Source organism: Phalacrocorax carbo, chromosome 1, assembly GCF_963921805.1.
Source record: "Phalacrocorax carbo chromosome 1, bPhaCar2.1, whole genome shotgun sequence".
NCBI classification, from domain to species: domain Eukaryota; kingdom Metazoa; phylum Chordata; class Aves; order Suliformes; family Phalacrocoracidae; genus Phalacrocorax; species Phalacrocorax carbo.
In genome coordinates, this window is record NC_087513.1 from 30,144,742 (window position 1) to 30,160,533 (window position 15,792).

Sequence of the window (15,792 nt, forward strand, 5' to 3'; positions counted from 1 at the left end):
GAAAACCATTCCTTTACGTATCAATATTGTATCCTTTAGCTTTAAAAAAATCCAAAAACTAGTTGAGTGTTTCTCTATAGACCTTCTTACAGACATGTTTTGTGTATCCTTATGCCGGTTACAAGGGAGGTGAAATCAGTTAAACAGTTGGAAAGAACTGTGCCCAAAAAGGGATACAGCATTCCCCTGGCCTTGGCAGGGTTAAATAAAATGAAGAAATCTTATTAAGGTTGTAGTAAATTCTTATGCTGCTGACCTTGTTTGGTGGGTTTTCTTGTATTGGTGTGGCATTGATTTATGCTCACTTTTGATCCCCAACTGCCTGTTTCTTTTTTACAAGCTTCTGAAGTTGCTGGTTGTTTTCTCATACTTCTGCTATTCATCACTTCTGTGGAAATACTAATATTTGTACTTCTCTTTACTATATAACACACTCTTGAATCATATTGAATTCTAATATTGTAATTTCTTGCAGCATTTACCCCTCCCCCACCTCAGAATCATTCACAGATCAGTTAGGAGTACTGACTGTTTCAGTGTTCAGGTTATCTGTGAAAATACTAATTGTACTGGACCCAGGACAGATTCCAGTGGAACATTGCTCGATATTTTCTTAGACTTTGATTGTCAACTGATACGTGAAACTTTTTTCAGTAGAGCTGTGTGCAGTTACTTTAAAGTAATTTCAGGTAAACAGTATTCCTTTAGCTTGTGGCAAATTTGTCTGTTGCCATGTAGGACAGGATAGTGTTCCTTGTGGACAGAGGAGGAACAGTTGATGGTCTGTGTATTGAAGTTTTTTTGGCTCTGTCTCTCACTTGGTTTCTGTTAGTAGTTACTACAAGATTTACAAAGTAAACATTTAAAGTGTCTGGGTTGGGCCTTGCAGCATGAACCTCATACTGAAAAGGGAATCCACCTGTTGAGAGATACTAAAATGCTCCGTCTCAGCATAAAGCTTCAATTAAAGCATGTACCTTTCAGTTTGCAAAGTCAAGGGGTCAGAAGTTTAACATCAGTAGAAAAAGAGGGGTGGTTTTCACTTTTGTGTGCCTCAGATTAAACTGAGGCCTGGATGGCTAGATATCAGAACACACCAGATTGACTTTGTGTTCTGCAGTTTTTTTGTTCCTTCTCAAAGGGCCAAGAGGTGTGCCAGACAGATGGCAGGTCCCATTGTTGTTACTCCTCCTTGTGTCTGGTTGTATAATTACATACGGGAGAACTTGACTTGCATGAGACTTCACTGAAAGCTTTTGTTTCAGTGCTTTAACTGTGTCACCATGACAGCAGGAAGGTAGCTGATGTATTAGTTGAAGGTTAATTTGGGAGTGGAATGCTGAAAATACTTGGGAACCCCTGGCTAAAGAAAGAGTCTAAGGTTTTTTTGTTTTTCTTTCAAGGAAGATCTTTTCAGAGATCTGAAGCTGAGAAGTGTTTTTCCACTAGTTAGAAACAACTTTTTTTTCTTCTTTTTCCTTGTATTCTCTTATAAACAAGCACCGGATAAAGTAAATCAGAGAATACAGAAAAACCACTAGAGAAGCCACGTGTACTTCTCAAGATCAAAAATAACAATTTTCTCTCAGTGCTCTCCTTTCAAAAGTCTAGCTGTTTAGTTGAAGACACTGGAAAAATGCTTGTTCTGATGTTAATTCTTAAACCAGATAACTTACTATTTTACTTCTTCACTAGTTGATTTAAACAAGCACATAGCCAGGCTTTAGAAACCTTAAAAGCTGGAAAGCAGTACATGATAGACTGTGCTGATGACCGTGTGCTGCATGGTATAGGGCAAGCTTTTATTGTTTCAGGGCAACAGTATACAACTGTCAACTGGGGAGAGGGGCAGGGGGAACGGGGATTAAAACTTTGTCCCCTTTCAGATGTAGGTTAACGATCCCCTGAGTGGCATTGTAAAAAGCCTGGGCAACACTCAGCTGTCCTTCCTTGCTTTCTTTTTATATCTTTGGAAAACTGAATACAGAGTAGCAAATCATATTTGGAAATTAACACTTCCATTCCTCTTTCATTTCATTTATGTTACAACACAAAACTAAAACCTTGAACCAAAACAGGGTAAGATGATGTCTATCCTGAATAATTGTCCTAACTCTTAATTTTTGCTGGCATGGGTAGGCTGGTGAGCCTTTGTATGGACAATGAATGCTAGCCTGTTCTAGTTCGAACAAAAAAAGCTAGACCAGCAGGTTTGTTTCTTTCTGTTGCTTTTGCATCAGTGTGAAGATTTGTGTTGACTTGGCTATTTTTTAATAACAAAAACCAAAATCTGCACTCCTAACGATCATGACAAAGCACTGTCTAAACCTGCATTTTTTAAAAAAAAAAGTCTTTTGACTGTTTCAAGAGCAAACTGAAGAAATATAGCCCTGATGAAGTTAATGTCAGGTGAGTGCAGAACGGTTTGGAAAAACTTGCAGAGAATAGCTGTTAGAAGCTTATCTTTAAAATGCGATTTACTGATGACTCTGTCCGTGTCTGCCCCTGCATCCATTACTAATCCATATTTTCATTAGCAATCTACTAGAATAAAGTCTGTTTATTAAATTTGCAAATGAGACCAAACAGAAAAGGATTGTTACTCTGAGAGCAGGATTAAAATTAACAGTGTTGTTAACTATACCAAATATTATCAACTTTACAAACATAGGCCAGGGAGTAATTGGTTGTGTCAGTTTTCTAGAAAAGCATTTGGATTCTGTAGCAGGCCACAAGCTGAATATGAAACAGTCTATTGCAAAAGTATCTCATTAAGGTAAATATCATACTGGAGTGTGTTAATGAGATTGTCCACCAGATATGTAAAATACTCATCTGACTTGATTTAGTATTGCTCTTAGCCAAGTTATTACCTTGGCCACTGCGTTTAAAAAATAACAAACAGCTCAACACAAAGACAGATAAATAAATTATCAAAAATATTCTAATTTTTTCCACAAAAGCCTTGGGGTTGGGTTGTTTGGTTTTTTCTAGAAGCTGGGACTGCGTAGTCAAAAGAAGAGAAGGCTAAGTGATCTCTTAGAAGAACTTTGAGAATAACAGGTCCCTTCTAGAACTGTAAAACTGATCCTGTTTGGGTTTGGAATATTGAATTAATTACTGTTGAAGGGACTTCAAATGTTGTTTTGCAGCTTTTTTGATGAATGCAGTCAGTTGAGCAATTACCTTTCTGGAGAATGGAAGTAACAGGGAGGTGTGTAAACAGGAGGAGGGACACCATTTAAAATAGAAGAGAGACTTAATGATCATTATTCATGTTTGTATGACTGTCTTAAATTTTGCTTTTAAATAATACTTTGTTCTGACAAAATCGTATCTGTTTGTTTGAACACCAGAGCTAACTAGAGCAGTGATCATATGATAACTGCTGCCTATTTTCAAGTTCTTGGAATCCTCCAGTAACAAAGGATATCACCTCCAGAAGCTGCCTTGGGGTGAATGGGTAGGCACCACTCTGGAGAAACACTGATTACAGACCTAATAATGCTTCTTAAAAGGAAAATATCTCAATCCTAAAACTGAGACAGAGTATGAAAAATAAAATGGAAAAATGAGAAACTTGTGTAGAATACAATGGGAAGTTTAACAAAATATAATTATGATAATAAAAAAATCATAATACTTTACACTGAGAAACCTAGTGCTCTCACCTGTGCTGAATACAGATTTCCATAACCTAAAGCTGGGTGTGCATGACAATAGCAAAATATTTTTTGGTCCAGAGGCAACTTTTCTGCTCTTCTAGGTATGATTAATGTATATGAGGGAAATTGAGAATTCTTCTTCCTTGATTTTCTTTGGAGGTTGTGGGTAGGTGGGTTAAACATGTAGAAAAGTTTATACTTTTTCAGCCAGCAGCTCTGTCAGTTGACATTCATAAACTTATTCCTCAATGCGTGGGAGGAGGGGAAAAACATTTTGCAGACAAACCATGATGAGAAAGCCACACTTTCCTTCAGCTCTGAAGGGAAATATGTTATTTCTCTGTACCCTTACTGAACTTCGTCTTCAATATTAGGTTTTGGTTAGTAAATATTGTAAGGAATGTAAATCAAGCTTCTCATTATAAAGCAGAAGGAAAGAAAACCAACACAGTCCATCTATCTTGTAAAACTGGTTGCTTGAAACCCTCGAGCACTGATAACAGCTATCAGAAACTGCTTTTTGCCATGATAAAAGCTGACCACACCAGTTTTTAGTCATTCATTATTACTTGATGAGAAGAACTACCTACTGATTGTTTCATGGCTTTGTAAATCTCATGTGGTCAGTCTTTGGCAATTTCACCCTCCTTTTTTTAACTATATATTCTATTGAAACCCTTGGTTTTGGTCAATGTATTTGAAAAAGAAGCTTCTCGTTGCTGGAGAGTATAACAAATGAATATATATTCATATTGGCTTTTAGTGAAACTTCCTGTAAGTATCTGGCCCAAATGGTGAAACAGGAGGGTCAACTTGAACAGGTTGTTTACCATTTGAGATGTGAAGTATGGAAAACAAGTTTCAATGAGGAAACATCTAGATTTCTTTGTTTGTTTCAAAGCAAAGATATGAACTGGGCACTTCACCTGTCTCTGCCAGCATAGTTAAACAGTTTAGAGGTGAAATATTTATTTCACAGTTTATGTAAACTGTAGCAAGTGTTTGCTCAGGTAGCATTTACATTGCACAATTCTTCACAAACATGTATGTTAATTGCAGAGCTATTATTGTATCATTAAAGACTGAAAGCTTAAATGTCAGTTAAAAATGGAGCCATGTCAGTTCTCAGAATTATAAAATAGATTCCTTAATTTTATTTCTCTTTGTAGATAATTAAGGGTTGTTATCTTCATTATGTGAGGCAGTTGTTAAATGTAGTCTTATATAGCGCATGCTCAAAACCACAGTGTGATCAATGATGGCTTTTAATGGCCATGAAGTTAAACATGTGGCTACCTCAAAAAGTTACCATGGGGTAAACTAGTGCGTGCATTATCTCTGGTTAGCTACTGTGCAGTGACTGCCCGCGTGCTCACTGCTACCCCACGTAGGTGTGAGGTCTGCTCCCACGAGGGGAGTACAAAGACAGCTCGTCTGAAGCCACAGGAACAAAGAGAGCAACATGTGGTAATCCTTCCAGAATTGTTGTAACTTCAGAAGGGTGTAAAATGGAGATAACCCTCAGTGGTTATGAAGTGTGGCGTCGCCTGAGGTTTTTTGGTTGGGTGGATGGATTTGATATGGGGTTTTGCTGCCTTGTAGTACTGCACAGGCTTGCAGGCTGGGAGCTGAACATAAAGAATTTTACCCAGTCTTGGGCCTTCTTGTGGCTCTGGTCCTCCCGCCCATCAGCAAAAAGCCAGGAGTAGACGGTGCTTCTCCTTTGACTCCATTGGCTCTTTGCTGACTTTGCTAGTGTCTTATGTGCAGACAAGGAAGGTCAGTTAGGAAGAATATAGAATTATGAGAACTCAGCTGATGTAACAGACGGGTAGGGTGATGGAAAAAATACTGATCTGCACCAGTACCAAGAATGAGGAAGAAGTGGGTTCTCGGTGACAAGAGGGGCTTATAGTACACTTTACAAGTAGGTGATTCTCTTGTGCAACAGCTCATTAAGTGTTAAGCTGGACAACATACAGCTTCTAGTGAATTAAAAAGTTGATAACACCAATAGTTGAGGAAAAAAAAATATGGTCCACTGAGGTTGGGAACTTTTTGATGCGTTCTGACTTAGATGTCAGCATCGGTGGCAGCGCAACACTACTTAAACTGCTGTTGATTCTGGAGGTACAATGAGAGAAAATACTTAGAATAAAAATAAGGACTGAAAGATCCTAACAGAGCAGTAAGGTAGCTGAGAAATGGTGGGAAATATCTTTTTTAGTTTAATTTCTTTGACTAAATGGCACACAGAACTAAATAGTTAAGGAAGACATTATCCCTAAATTGATCATATGCTTATAAACAAATAATACAATATAGTGTAAAATACAACTTTTACTAGCACACCAGCAATAATTCATGTTTTCTAGGGTTCTCTTTTTATTGCTGTTGTTTTTAATCCCTTTCCTGCTAAGTTAAATGACTGACTCCTCCTACTTTAACTTTGTTAATTTCAGAATTGTTGTCTTTCCACATGTGCAGTCTCTAATGGATGGAGTTGGTATGGTTTCACAGTCTATATGGGAATATTGCAGCCTCGACTGCTATTCATGCTTCTGCATGTGATCTTGCTTCATACTGTTAAAATGCGGATTTTATTTCTTTATTCCACCTAGATTCTCTTTGGTCTGAAAATAGGTTTGGTTACTGAGGGTTTATAACAGTAAACATTAAACTCTATAAACTTGTTGATTATAAATATATTTCTCATATGGCTGTGTGTTCTGCTCTAAGGTTACTGTATGCATTTTACAGAATCACAGAATGGTAGGGGTTGGAAGGGACCTCTGGAGATCATCTTGTCCAACCCCCTGCTTGAGCAGGCACACCTAGAGCAGGGGGCACAGGAACGTATCCAGGAAGGTTTTGAATGTCTCCAGGGAAGGAGACTCCACAGCTTCCCTGGGCAGCCTGTTCCACTGCTCTGGCACCCTCAAAGCAAAGAAGTTTTTTCTCATGTTTAGCTGGAACTTCCTGTGTTCCAACTTGTGCCCATTGCCCCTTGTCCTGTCATTGGGAACTAATGAAAAGAGCCTAGTCCCATCATCCTGACACCCACCGTTTAGATATTTATAGGTATTGATGAAATCCCCCCTCAGTCTTCTCTTCTCCAGGCTGAACAAACCCAGGTCTCTCAGCCTTTCCTCATAAGGGAGATGCTCCAGTCCCCGATCATCTTTGTAGCTCTCTGCTGGACTTGCTCAAGGAGTTCCACATCCTTCTTAAACTGGGGGGCCCCAAACTGGACACAGTACTCCAGATGTGGTCTCACTACAGGGGGAGGATAACCCCTTTTGACCTGCTGGCCACACTCCTTTTAATGCATCCCAGGATACCGTTGAGCTTCTTGGCCGCAAGGGAACAGTGCTCGCTCATGGTCAGCTTGTTGCCCACCAGCACTCCCAGGTCCTCCTCAGCAGCCTGTACCAGTGCATGGGGTTGTTCCTCCCCAGGTGCAGGACCTTGCACTTGTTCTTGTTGAATTTCATCAAGTTCCCCTTAGCCCAGCTCTCCAGCCTGTCCAGGTCTCGTTGGATGGCAGCACAGCCTTCCGGTGTATCAGCCACTCCTCCCAGCTTGGTATCATCTGTGAACTTGCTGAGGTTACACTCTGTCCCATCATCCAAGCCATTGATGAACATGTTGAACAGGGCTGGACCCAGCACAGACCCCTGGGGAACGCCACTAGTGACAGGCCTCCATCCAGACTCTGCCCCATTGATCACGACCCTCTAAGTTCTGTTGTTGAGCCAGTTCTCTGTCCACCTCGCTGTCTACTCATCCAACCCATACTTCCTTAGCTTGCCTGTGAGGATGCTATGGGAGACAGTGTCGAGGGCCTTACTGAAGTCAAGATAGACAACATCCACTGCTCTCCCTTCATCAACCCAGCCAGTGAAGCCATCATAGAAGGTTATCAGGTTGGTCAAGCATGATCTTGCCTTGGTGAATCCATGTTGACTACTTCTGATAACCCTCTTGCCCTCTACATGCCTGGACGTGACCTCAAGGATGAACTGCTCCATCACTTTTCTGGGGATGGAGGTGAGGCTGACTGGCCGATAGTTCCCCAGGTCCTCCTTCTTGCCCTTTTTGAGGTGGACTTTGTGTATTTAGTGCAAGAATGCCTAGGGCCCACTTGAGCAAATAAAACTTGCTTGTGCTTTGAGTTACTCCTATCAGTTTTGATCTTGAGGTCCTATAAGCATGCCAGCGCAGAAATGAGTCCAGGACAACTTTTTTCCTCCTCACAGCAAGAATTAGTAACCTGGACGTGATGTGCTACCATAATTATATATTTACTGATTCAAGGTGTTCATTTCATACCAGCATGGAGGAAAGTGACTTTTTATCTGTACCTGTTTGATTGTGTATGTTTCCCTATAAGAAACTTAACTCCAAAGACACCCCCCCGCCCCTCTTACAGAGTGGAGAGGCTGCATATATTTGGTGTATATAAGATCACCAGACATTAGATAAGACCTGTGTATTCAAGTCCTTGTCTCTATTTGTGATTTAAATTCTGGATTATACCAACATGTTCTTCCCTTATTCTGTGATGTGGAGCACTGTTACCTTGATCCTGCTTTGTAGAAGGTGTTATTAAACTACACTTGAGTTTATTTTCTGGAGTGTTTTCTTCAAATCTCTGCAGCTTTGTTAGAGGAAAATTGAGTTTCAGGAAAGCATCATAAAAATGGGTTGTTATGAAAATATCATTCAAATTAGTACTATTTCTGTTAACTTTCCATGCAAATACTTAGCTGGCACATCTAATAAAAAATACTGCTTTGTGCCAGGTGAGTCAGGCTTTTTAATTTTACAGCAACAAATGGTTTCCAATTCTATTTCTATTTTGTGGACAAAATTCAGTTATTCTTGAATATAATATTTTCTTCTCATACACTAATGCTGACTACTGGTTGAAGTGTGCAGGTTCAATTTAACTTTTTTGATAATGTTCATTCCTTTGAACTGGTTAACATTTCTGTTTGAGTATGATCAGATTATTTTGTTCTGGTTCTTACTAGCAAAATAATTAAGTATAGGGAAAAAAAATAAAGCTGAAGTCTTCCACAATAATACAGCTACCACAGATCTGTTACTTAAAAACAAAAAACACCTCAGGCAAACTCAATTAAAATTAAAAACTGGTGTGTATAAGTTAGCCCATAAGCCTGGATTATGTTTCTTTTCTCCTACACTGCATACCTTGCAAGACGCATATATTTCAAAAACGCCTGCATTTAAGGGGAGCTAGTTAATAACTGTTTGCACCTTAGAAGAGAACTGTGGTGCTTAGGTGACAGCTGAAGTTTACCCTCTGGCGATGTTCTGACAAGACTTCTGCTGTTCTGCTCTAAAAGTCTATCCAGATGAAACTATTCTGAATCTGTTTACTCAGCTGTGACTTACAGCCTAATTTCTGGAAATAAAACACCAATCAACTTCAAATGTGTCTTTGGGTGTATTGCATCTTTCTTAAAGCTGATTTACCAAAGCTGCAGTAAACCCCAGATTTGTTTAAGAGCTAACAGCACTTGTATCTTTTAAACCTCTGTCTTCTGTCTTATCTATTGTAATGAGCAAAAATAGCATTCTGTTTTTCTGGGGAATTTTTCTTTTTTTTGTTTGTTTTTTTTAGTGTATGCAGAGAATATTTTCAGAACGGTGGGAAAAGAAAAGCACTTGAGAAAGATGAAAAAAGAGCACTACTTGCTTCCAAGACCGCTCCAGCTTTAAATGTTCCCCAGGCTCCCAAGATCGAAGATCCCTTGCCAAACTTTGGCATGACAAATCATGAAGCTATAACAGAAGAGTAAGTCTTACTTGTCTTCCTGACTTCCCCGCCCCCCACCCCCACCCCTGTTTGTGATAAGACTTACCTGGACATCTTTTACCCATAACATATTAGGTCAGTGTGATGTATTTTTAATAGTTAAGAAAGGTAATTTTCATGTGAATGTATGTACCTGTTTCAAGAAATATTTGTTTTAGTATATTTTGGTGGATGCCATAAAAAAATATTACTTGAGAGTGACAATTTAGTCATCTTCATTTAAGTGTTAGAGCAATTTCACTCTTCTATGTCATTGGTGTGCAATGCAATTTCTATTAAACCTTGAGGTGAAATAAGGGAGACGTTAATTAAGTTAGAATCTAATGGCTGTTCAGCATTGTTGAAAAGTCAATTGCTTATGTAAGTACAAAGTGCCAGATGTAAATATCAGAGTACTTAAAACTTTCTCTTCATAAAAACATTGCAGAGAAACTCTTGATTCCAATTATACACTTCAAAAACCATTTTGAATTATAGCCCTTAATTTTAAATGTGCTAGCTTTCTGATGACTGGCTCTGCAGAAGTTGTAGTATCCTTGAGGTATTTTGGTTTTGACCTTCTCACATAAGAATTTTACTTTTGGCATTCAGGAGTAGCTTCATTTCAATTACAGTCTCACCCTCTTTTTTCCTAAATAATATGGGTCATGTTTATGGCTATTCCATGTGTGATGGAAAGAATTTAATATTTTGCAAGTATAATGGAATAATGAATGCATAAGCATATTATTGTTAAATGTTACTTATGACTTGCTTCATGTTCTTTATAGACTAGTTCCTACAACTGTCTGCAATAATGTTTTTTCTGTTCTGTGAAGAGATTTTTCCTCATTGTACCGTGTCTTCTGTGATCAGCACTTGCTTTGTTAGATACAGTATTAGTTAGTAGCACGTTGCTAATGTTCTTAGATGTCTGTCCCTACAAGCTGGCATCTTTTGTGGTTTCTCATGTTTGTAAAGTAACTTGCAAAAGGCATAAAGGTCCCAAATGCCTATATAGTTGAATAGTTACATGCAAAATGAAAACACTTTCTCCATTGTTGTCCTATTATGACAAGACAGAACAGATGCTTCCAAAATTAAGGTGGTGGCTTCTCATAAGCTGACTTCCACCACCGACTCCTCTTTTTAGTGTTCATTTTGCTAAGTCAGCCTCAAAAGGAGTACCTGTTTTTAATGGGAACTGCCAGGCACTTTCACACAAAGGGCTGATAAGATACTAATGCCTTATATCTCAATAATGCTGGCATTTGTTAACACATAGTCTTAAATAGCTATTTGTTGGTACTTGTTTCAATCAATAGGTGTGATCATACACCATTTAAGCTGATTTGTCTTCAAGTGGACGGCCTTGTCGTGGTAAAGCATTAGCTCTCTCTTTGTATGTGCTCTATCTTCATACTTTGTACAAAGTTTATAATGGCCGTTGCGGAGCTAACTTCACATGAGTTTCTTCTTGCTGCCAGTAGTCTGTAGCCTTACCTTTTGTTCTGACCAGGTGTACAAAAGTAGTTAATAGAGAAGTTTTTATTTAATATCTTTAAAAGTATTTGTTAATCTAGTGAGTGATGATTTTTATCTTCATTCTCAAAAATTTAAAAATACATTCATCCATAAAGACATACCTGGCAAAGGCAAAATTCATAATTTTTACCAGCAGCAAATGGTAGTAAAGTTTAATAGCTGCACAGACCTTAAGCAACAAGGCATAGCTGTTCCAAGTTATTGCCCAGAGAAATCAAAATTAAACTTCTTTCTCTACGCCTTATAGAAGAAATCAGAGTATATCAGAATGAAAATGGATTGTGTATTACACAAAGCATATTTTTCTCCTGAAATAATTTTCTACCGTGTCTACACTGGTGAATTGGTGAAGTCTTTGAATCTTGGTGAGTTCTTGGTACAAGTGCTATGGGGGGACCTACACACACACACTTTTTCAAATACTGTGACTCCATTCTGGTAATGTAACGCTACGAGTAAGGGTGTGGAGTGGTCTATAGGTATGGCTAAGCCTGTGACTTTTTGTTTTACTCCAGTAAGTGTGAAGGCAATATTTTTGTTCTTCTCATATATAATCCTCTCTCAAGTAGCATTAAAACCAAGTTGCTTATGTAGGAGCTCTTTCTGAGCTTGCCTTTACTGGCAAGCCACTGTGTTTGGTAAGGAGGAAAGCTAGCTCAGGAATAAAATGTTCCACAGGTAGTGAAAAAGACACTGGGAGATGTGGAGAGAAGTAGGAAGCACTCAGCCAGTTCTTAAAGGTGATGGTAGGAAAACATCACAGAAAACAGAAGTGCAAAGTTTACTGCAACTCAGAAGGTCACTCAGCTACTTTGAATCCATTTCTAGTTGCTCATATTGCTCACTACTTTGCCATATTAAAATTGGTGAGTCTCACAGAAATAACTAATGTGAACAGTCATTTTTTTACTTCAATCTATATGAAAAGTAATGTATTGCCCACAATACTTCCTTCCAACCCAGAGTGAGGTTTTAATGCCTATCTCTAACATTACAACCGCACCTGTTGCAAAGCTGGACATCAAAGTAGCTCAGTTACACAAGACAGAAGTGGCTGTTATCTGCTGTTTAACAGCTCCTCCCTTCAATAAATCAGTCCCGGCTTTGTTCTCTTTTTCATTATTGTTTCTCCTCTTTTTTTCCATCAAATTAAGAAGTCTTGGTTTTTATCCTTAATGGTAAAAAATCACAACCTTTTTGGTATGGATTCTTCTCAGGTGCTGGTTTGACTGTCTCAAGGTGGAAAATATTATTCCTTCTTTCATATAAATCTCAGCAACCTTGACCTTCCCATTGGATATCTTTACACATCAGTCTTAAGACAGATTTGAGGCATACCAGTGTTGCCAGTCAGAACAAGATGTATAGCTCTGTTCTGCCCTTCTGACAGTAGCATAAGGCTTCTGAATTTTTTTTTCCCCTCCCATCCTTGATAAATAGAGTAATTAAACTGTAAACCAGAAGATCAGCACTTCAAGTGATTAATTTCAGGGGTAACTTTCCTTATGGTCATATAACTGCTATATTTCTATGTACTTCCGAGAGACAATGTCACTTACCTGTACAGCACCTACTTGAACAATAGGTACACTTTTACAGTGGCTAATAATCAAGAGCTGCAGTCCACTTAATAAAGTTCTTGAAATAAACAAATGTGGGGTATTTAAAATGCACTCACTTCCCAGGTTATGAACACTTCTTCACCAGTTCCTGATCTTTTACTATTCACACTTTGGTTTTCTCCAGTGCATTACAGTACAGGTAGAACTGTGGATTCAGGATGTGCTTGGAGATTATGTACAATGGCAAAGTATTTCCCTTGCTTTTAATGTTGCCTTGACTGAAAATCATTATGAAACAGGGTTAGAAGGGTGATTGTCAATGAATTCAGCACAATTACGTGTCTAACAAAGTCACTGGCTGGATGGATCAGTAATTATCACCTAGATTACAGTTTTATTCTCACCGAGGAATCTGACTTACATGTTCAGTGACCGAATCTAAGTGCTTCTGAAGAGCTTCAGAATTATTTCAAGCACCTAACTAGGATCCTGCTCCTACTGATAACTGGCAGCCTGAGAATTGCTACTAAGTGATTCACTGCACCTGTGTCTGAGAGGCAGCAGAACCTGACAAGCAACAGGAAGTCAAGATACAAGTGAGCATCTGAATCTCTGCTACTTTTTACATTTCAAAGTACATTTGCATTGAACTTAAGACTACAAGGTTCCTTGGATGTGACACACCTGTCAGAGTGAATTTGCCCTGCATCAAATGCCTTAGATTTGTTGTCCCTTGGTGTAGAAGAGAGTTTCTGGCTTCTACTCGGCTTGGAATCCAGAGTTGTTGCTTTCCAGCAGTGTGCCCCAATGTGGTGGTAGTCTGAAGTTGTGTTCCCCTTCACCCAGTCAAAAACAACACTGCAGCCAAGAATGCAGGTTTTATAAGAGGAAGACAAAATACATTGCAGTGATTTATTATTTTTTTTGCTCTACTGTAGGTGAAGTGAGCTCTACTGGAAATCAGAGGGTTCCGGGTTATGCTGCTTAATTTTAATCTGTACAAGTATTTCATTGAACACTTTAGATGGAAAATGTTGAGATCTCTAGAGGCTGTGACTCTAGTGCAGATAAAACTCCCTATAAACAAGTCACGTTCCCTCTTGTGTTTCCTGTGGTTTCATGTGCCTATTATATTGCTGTTACCATTGGAATCTTAGGTAGAACACAAGCATACAAACACACATACGTTTTTGTGTTTAAATGAGAAAGAATCTGCCTTTAGTGTCTCCATTTGCTAGATGAGGAGACATGCTGGTCTGAGAAATGTCATACTAGCCTTATGTGGAAAAAGACACCACTTGACTTCAGCCCATGCTTGTGACTTATGGCCACAAGGATCTGAATGGTCTGTCTGCAGTATTCAAGTGCCTGATGTACAGGAGTTGGTGCCACTGTGATTGGCATCCAAGCTCGGAAAAACAATGTTGCTGCTATCTTCATTCTGAAATCTCACTCAGTACTGACTGACTTGCAGGGTAGCCTGGTAATGTGTGTGGTTTTAACTTAAAGATAACTGTTGCACTATTTGCCTTGGTGATGCTGGTATTTTGACAGAAGTAGCCCCTGGATATCTTCTGTTCCATGTAGAAGCGAAATCAAACTTGTCACTATTATTCTGCCAAATGCAACAAGAAATCTTCTCTTGCTCCTCCAACATCCCCTCCATGGTAGATCTCTGAGAGTTAAGGAGGAGCACAGAGGGCCCAGATTTCTTTATCGTTGCTTAAAGGTATTTTTTTTCCTGCAGTATTCCTTGCTGCTTTGTTGTTGCTGTGAGTACATCCATGGCTTTGTTGGACTCCATTGGCCCTGCAGATGAAAGTTGTCTGTCTCTCTAGGGCTGAATCTTTCCCAGAAAGATGACAAATTATATTTTGGAGATATCAATTGGAATTGGCTACAGAAACTTGAAGTGAAAAGCAACATTTCCTTTCCAGAAAGTTGTTATTCTCCTACCTGTGAATTCACTATGAAGGCTGTGAGTTCGTGTTTGTTTTCCTCTATTAATGGATTTTGGGTATTCTGAGATCTTACAAATCATGATAGAAACAATAATATGCAGCCCTGTAAATGATCCAATGGTGGAAAGAGCTCAAACTGTTGGGTGCTAGTGGTGCTGTATATTTCTTTTGTTTTTGATATGTGGATGCACTCCTCAAGTTGTGTTTTAAAGAACAGGTGGATGTAAAGTCTGTACTTGTGGACTTGAACAGAATTGTTTAACTTCACCATTTATTGGTTTGTTGCAATTGCAAAGAAAGCACAAACAGCAGGGGTCTCCAAATTCAGAATGCAAGGAAAATAAAAACCTGAAGAACAATGTCTTTGATTGTAGGACATATTCAACAGCTGAGTCCTTTATATTAGTGATAACTGAATGCAACATTCAAACTCTAACTCTTTTAAGAGGGACAGCTTAACAGGTTAGGGAAACTGTGCCAGGACAAGGCAAAATCTTTAAATGACAACAAGGTACCTGACTGCCAGTACTTCTGTACAGGTGCATTGATCTTATCTGATGCTACGTTATATATACTGGTAACTGTCTTAGTCATGAAGAAAATGCCTATGGTTGCACACTTGAAGACCACAGCATTGGTCAAGGATACGATCATTTGGAAGATAAGAAGGCTTTCAGAGGCGAGGAATTAGTCACTATCCTAAAGTTGCCAGGCATCTTTTTCTCCTCTGCTTTTTAAAACTATATATTTAACTTAAAGAAAAGAGCTTATCTTCATAAAGGCATTTCAGATTGCTTTTGAAGTTGATCACAGATTATGTCAGAGCTTCCCAAGAAAAGAAAAATCTCCTCTGCCAGCCTCTAGAATATCTTCTGCTGGGCTACAATGGGAGCTTTTACCAGTCAGTACAAGTGTGTCCTCTCTCTTTCTTCAGTCTGCTGTTTTCTCTCTGAACTCTTCCAGGTTGTTTTTTTTACCCCAGGAAATTTTGGAATCTGGTTGAGAAGATAATGGGCCAGTTATTCAGTGTGGGTGTTTTAATTTTCCATGGTGTTTTTGAAGGGTATATGTGCATCTCTGCGGCATTCTGGAACTGGGTATTAAAGTGTCTTCATCAGTCTGTCAGCCTCTTTCTATCAGTCCAAGCAGTAAGTCATGACTTCTCAAGTTCATCTCCCCTCCCCATGCCCTTTTTTCTTTTTCTTGTGTGTGTGTAACCATTCACCTTTTGTTGT

The 15,792-nt window shown here is 38.9% G+C and overlaps 1 protein-coding gene across 1 annotated transcript in view; it reads left to right on the top strand.

The window, feature by feature from the left end:
* BMT2 (base methyltransferase of 25S rRNA 2 homolog) overlaps positions 1–15,792 on the top strand; it is a 38,067-nt gene that overhangs the window by 12,337 nt on the left and 9,938 nt on the right. The window contains exon 3 of the mRNA XM_064447322.1: positions 9,316–9,489. Coding sequence (XP_064303392.1) covers positions 9,316–9,489 — 174 coding nt within the window. The remainder of the gene's footprint in view (positions 1–9,315; positions 9,490–15,792) is intronic.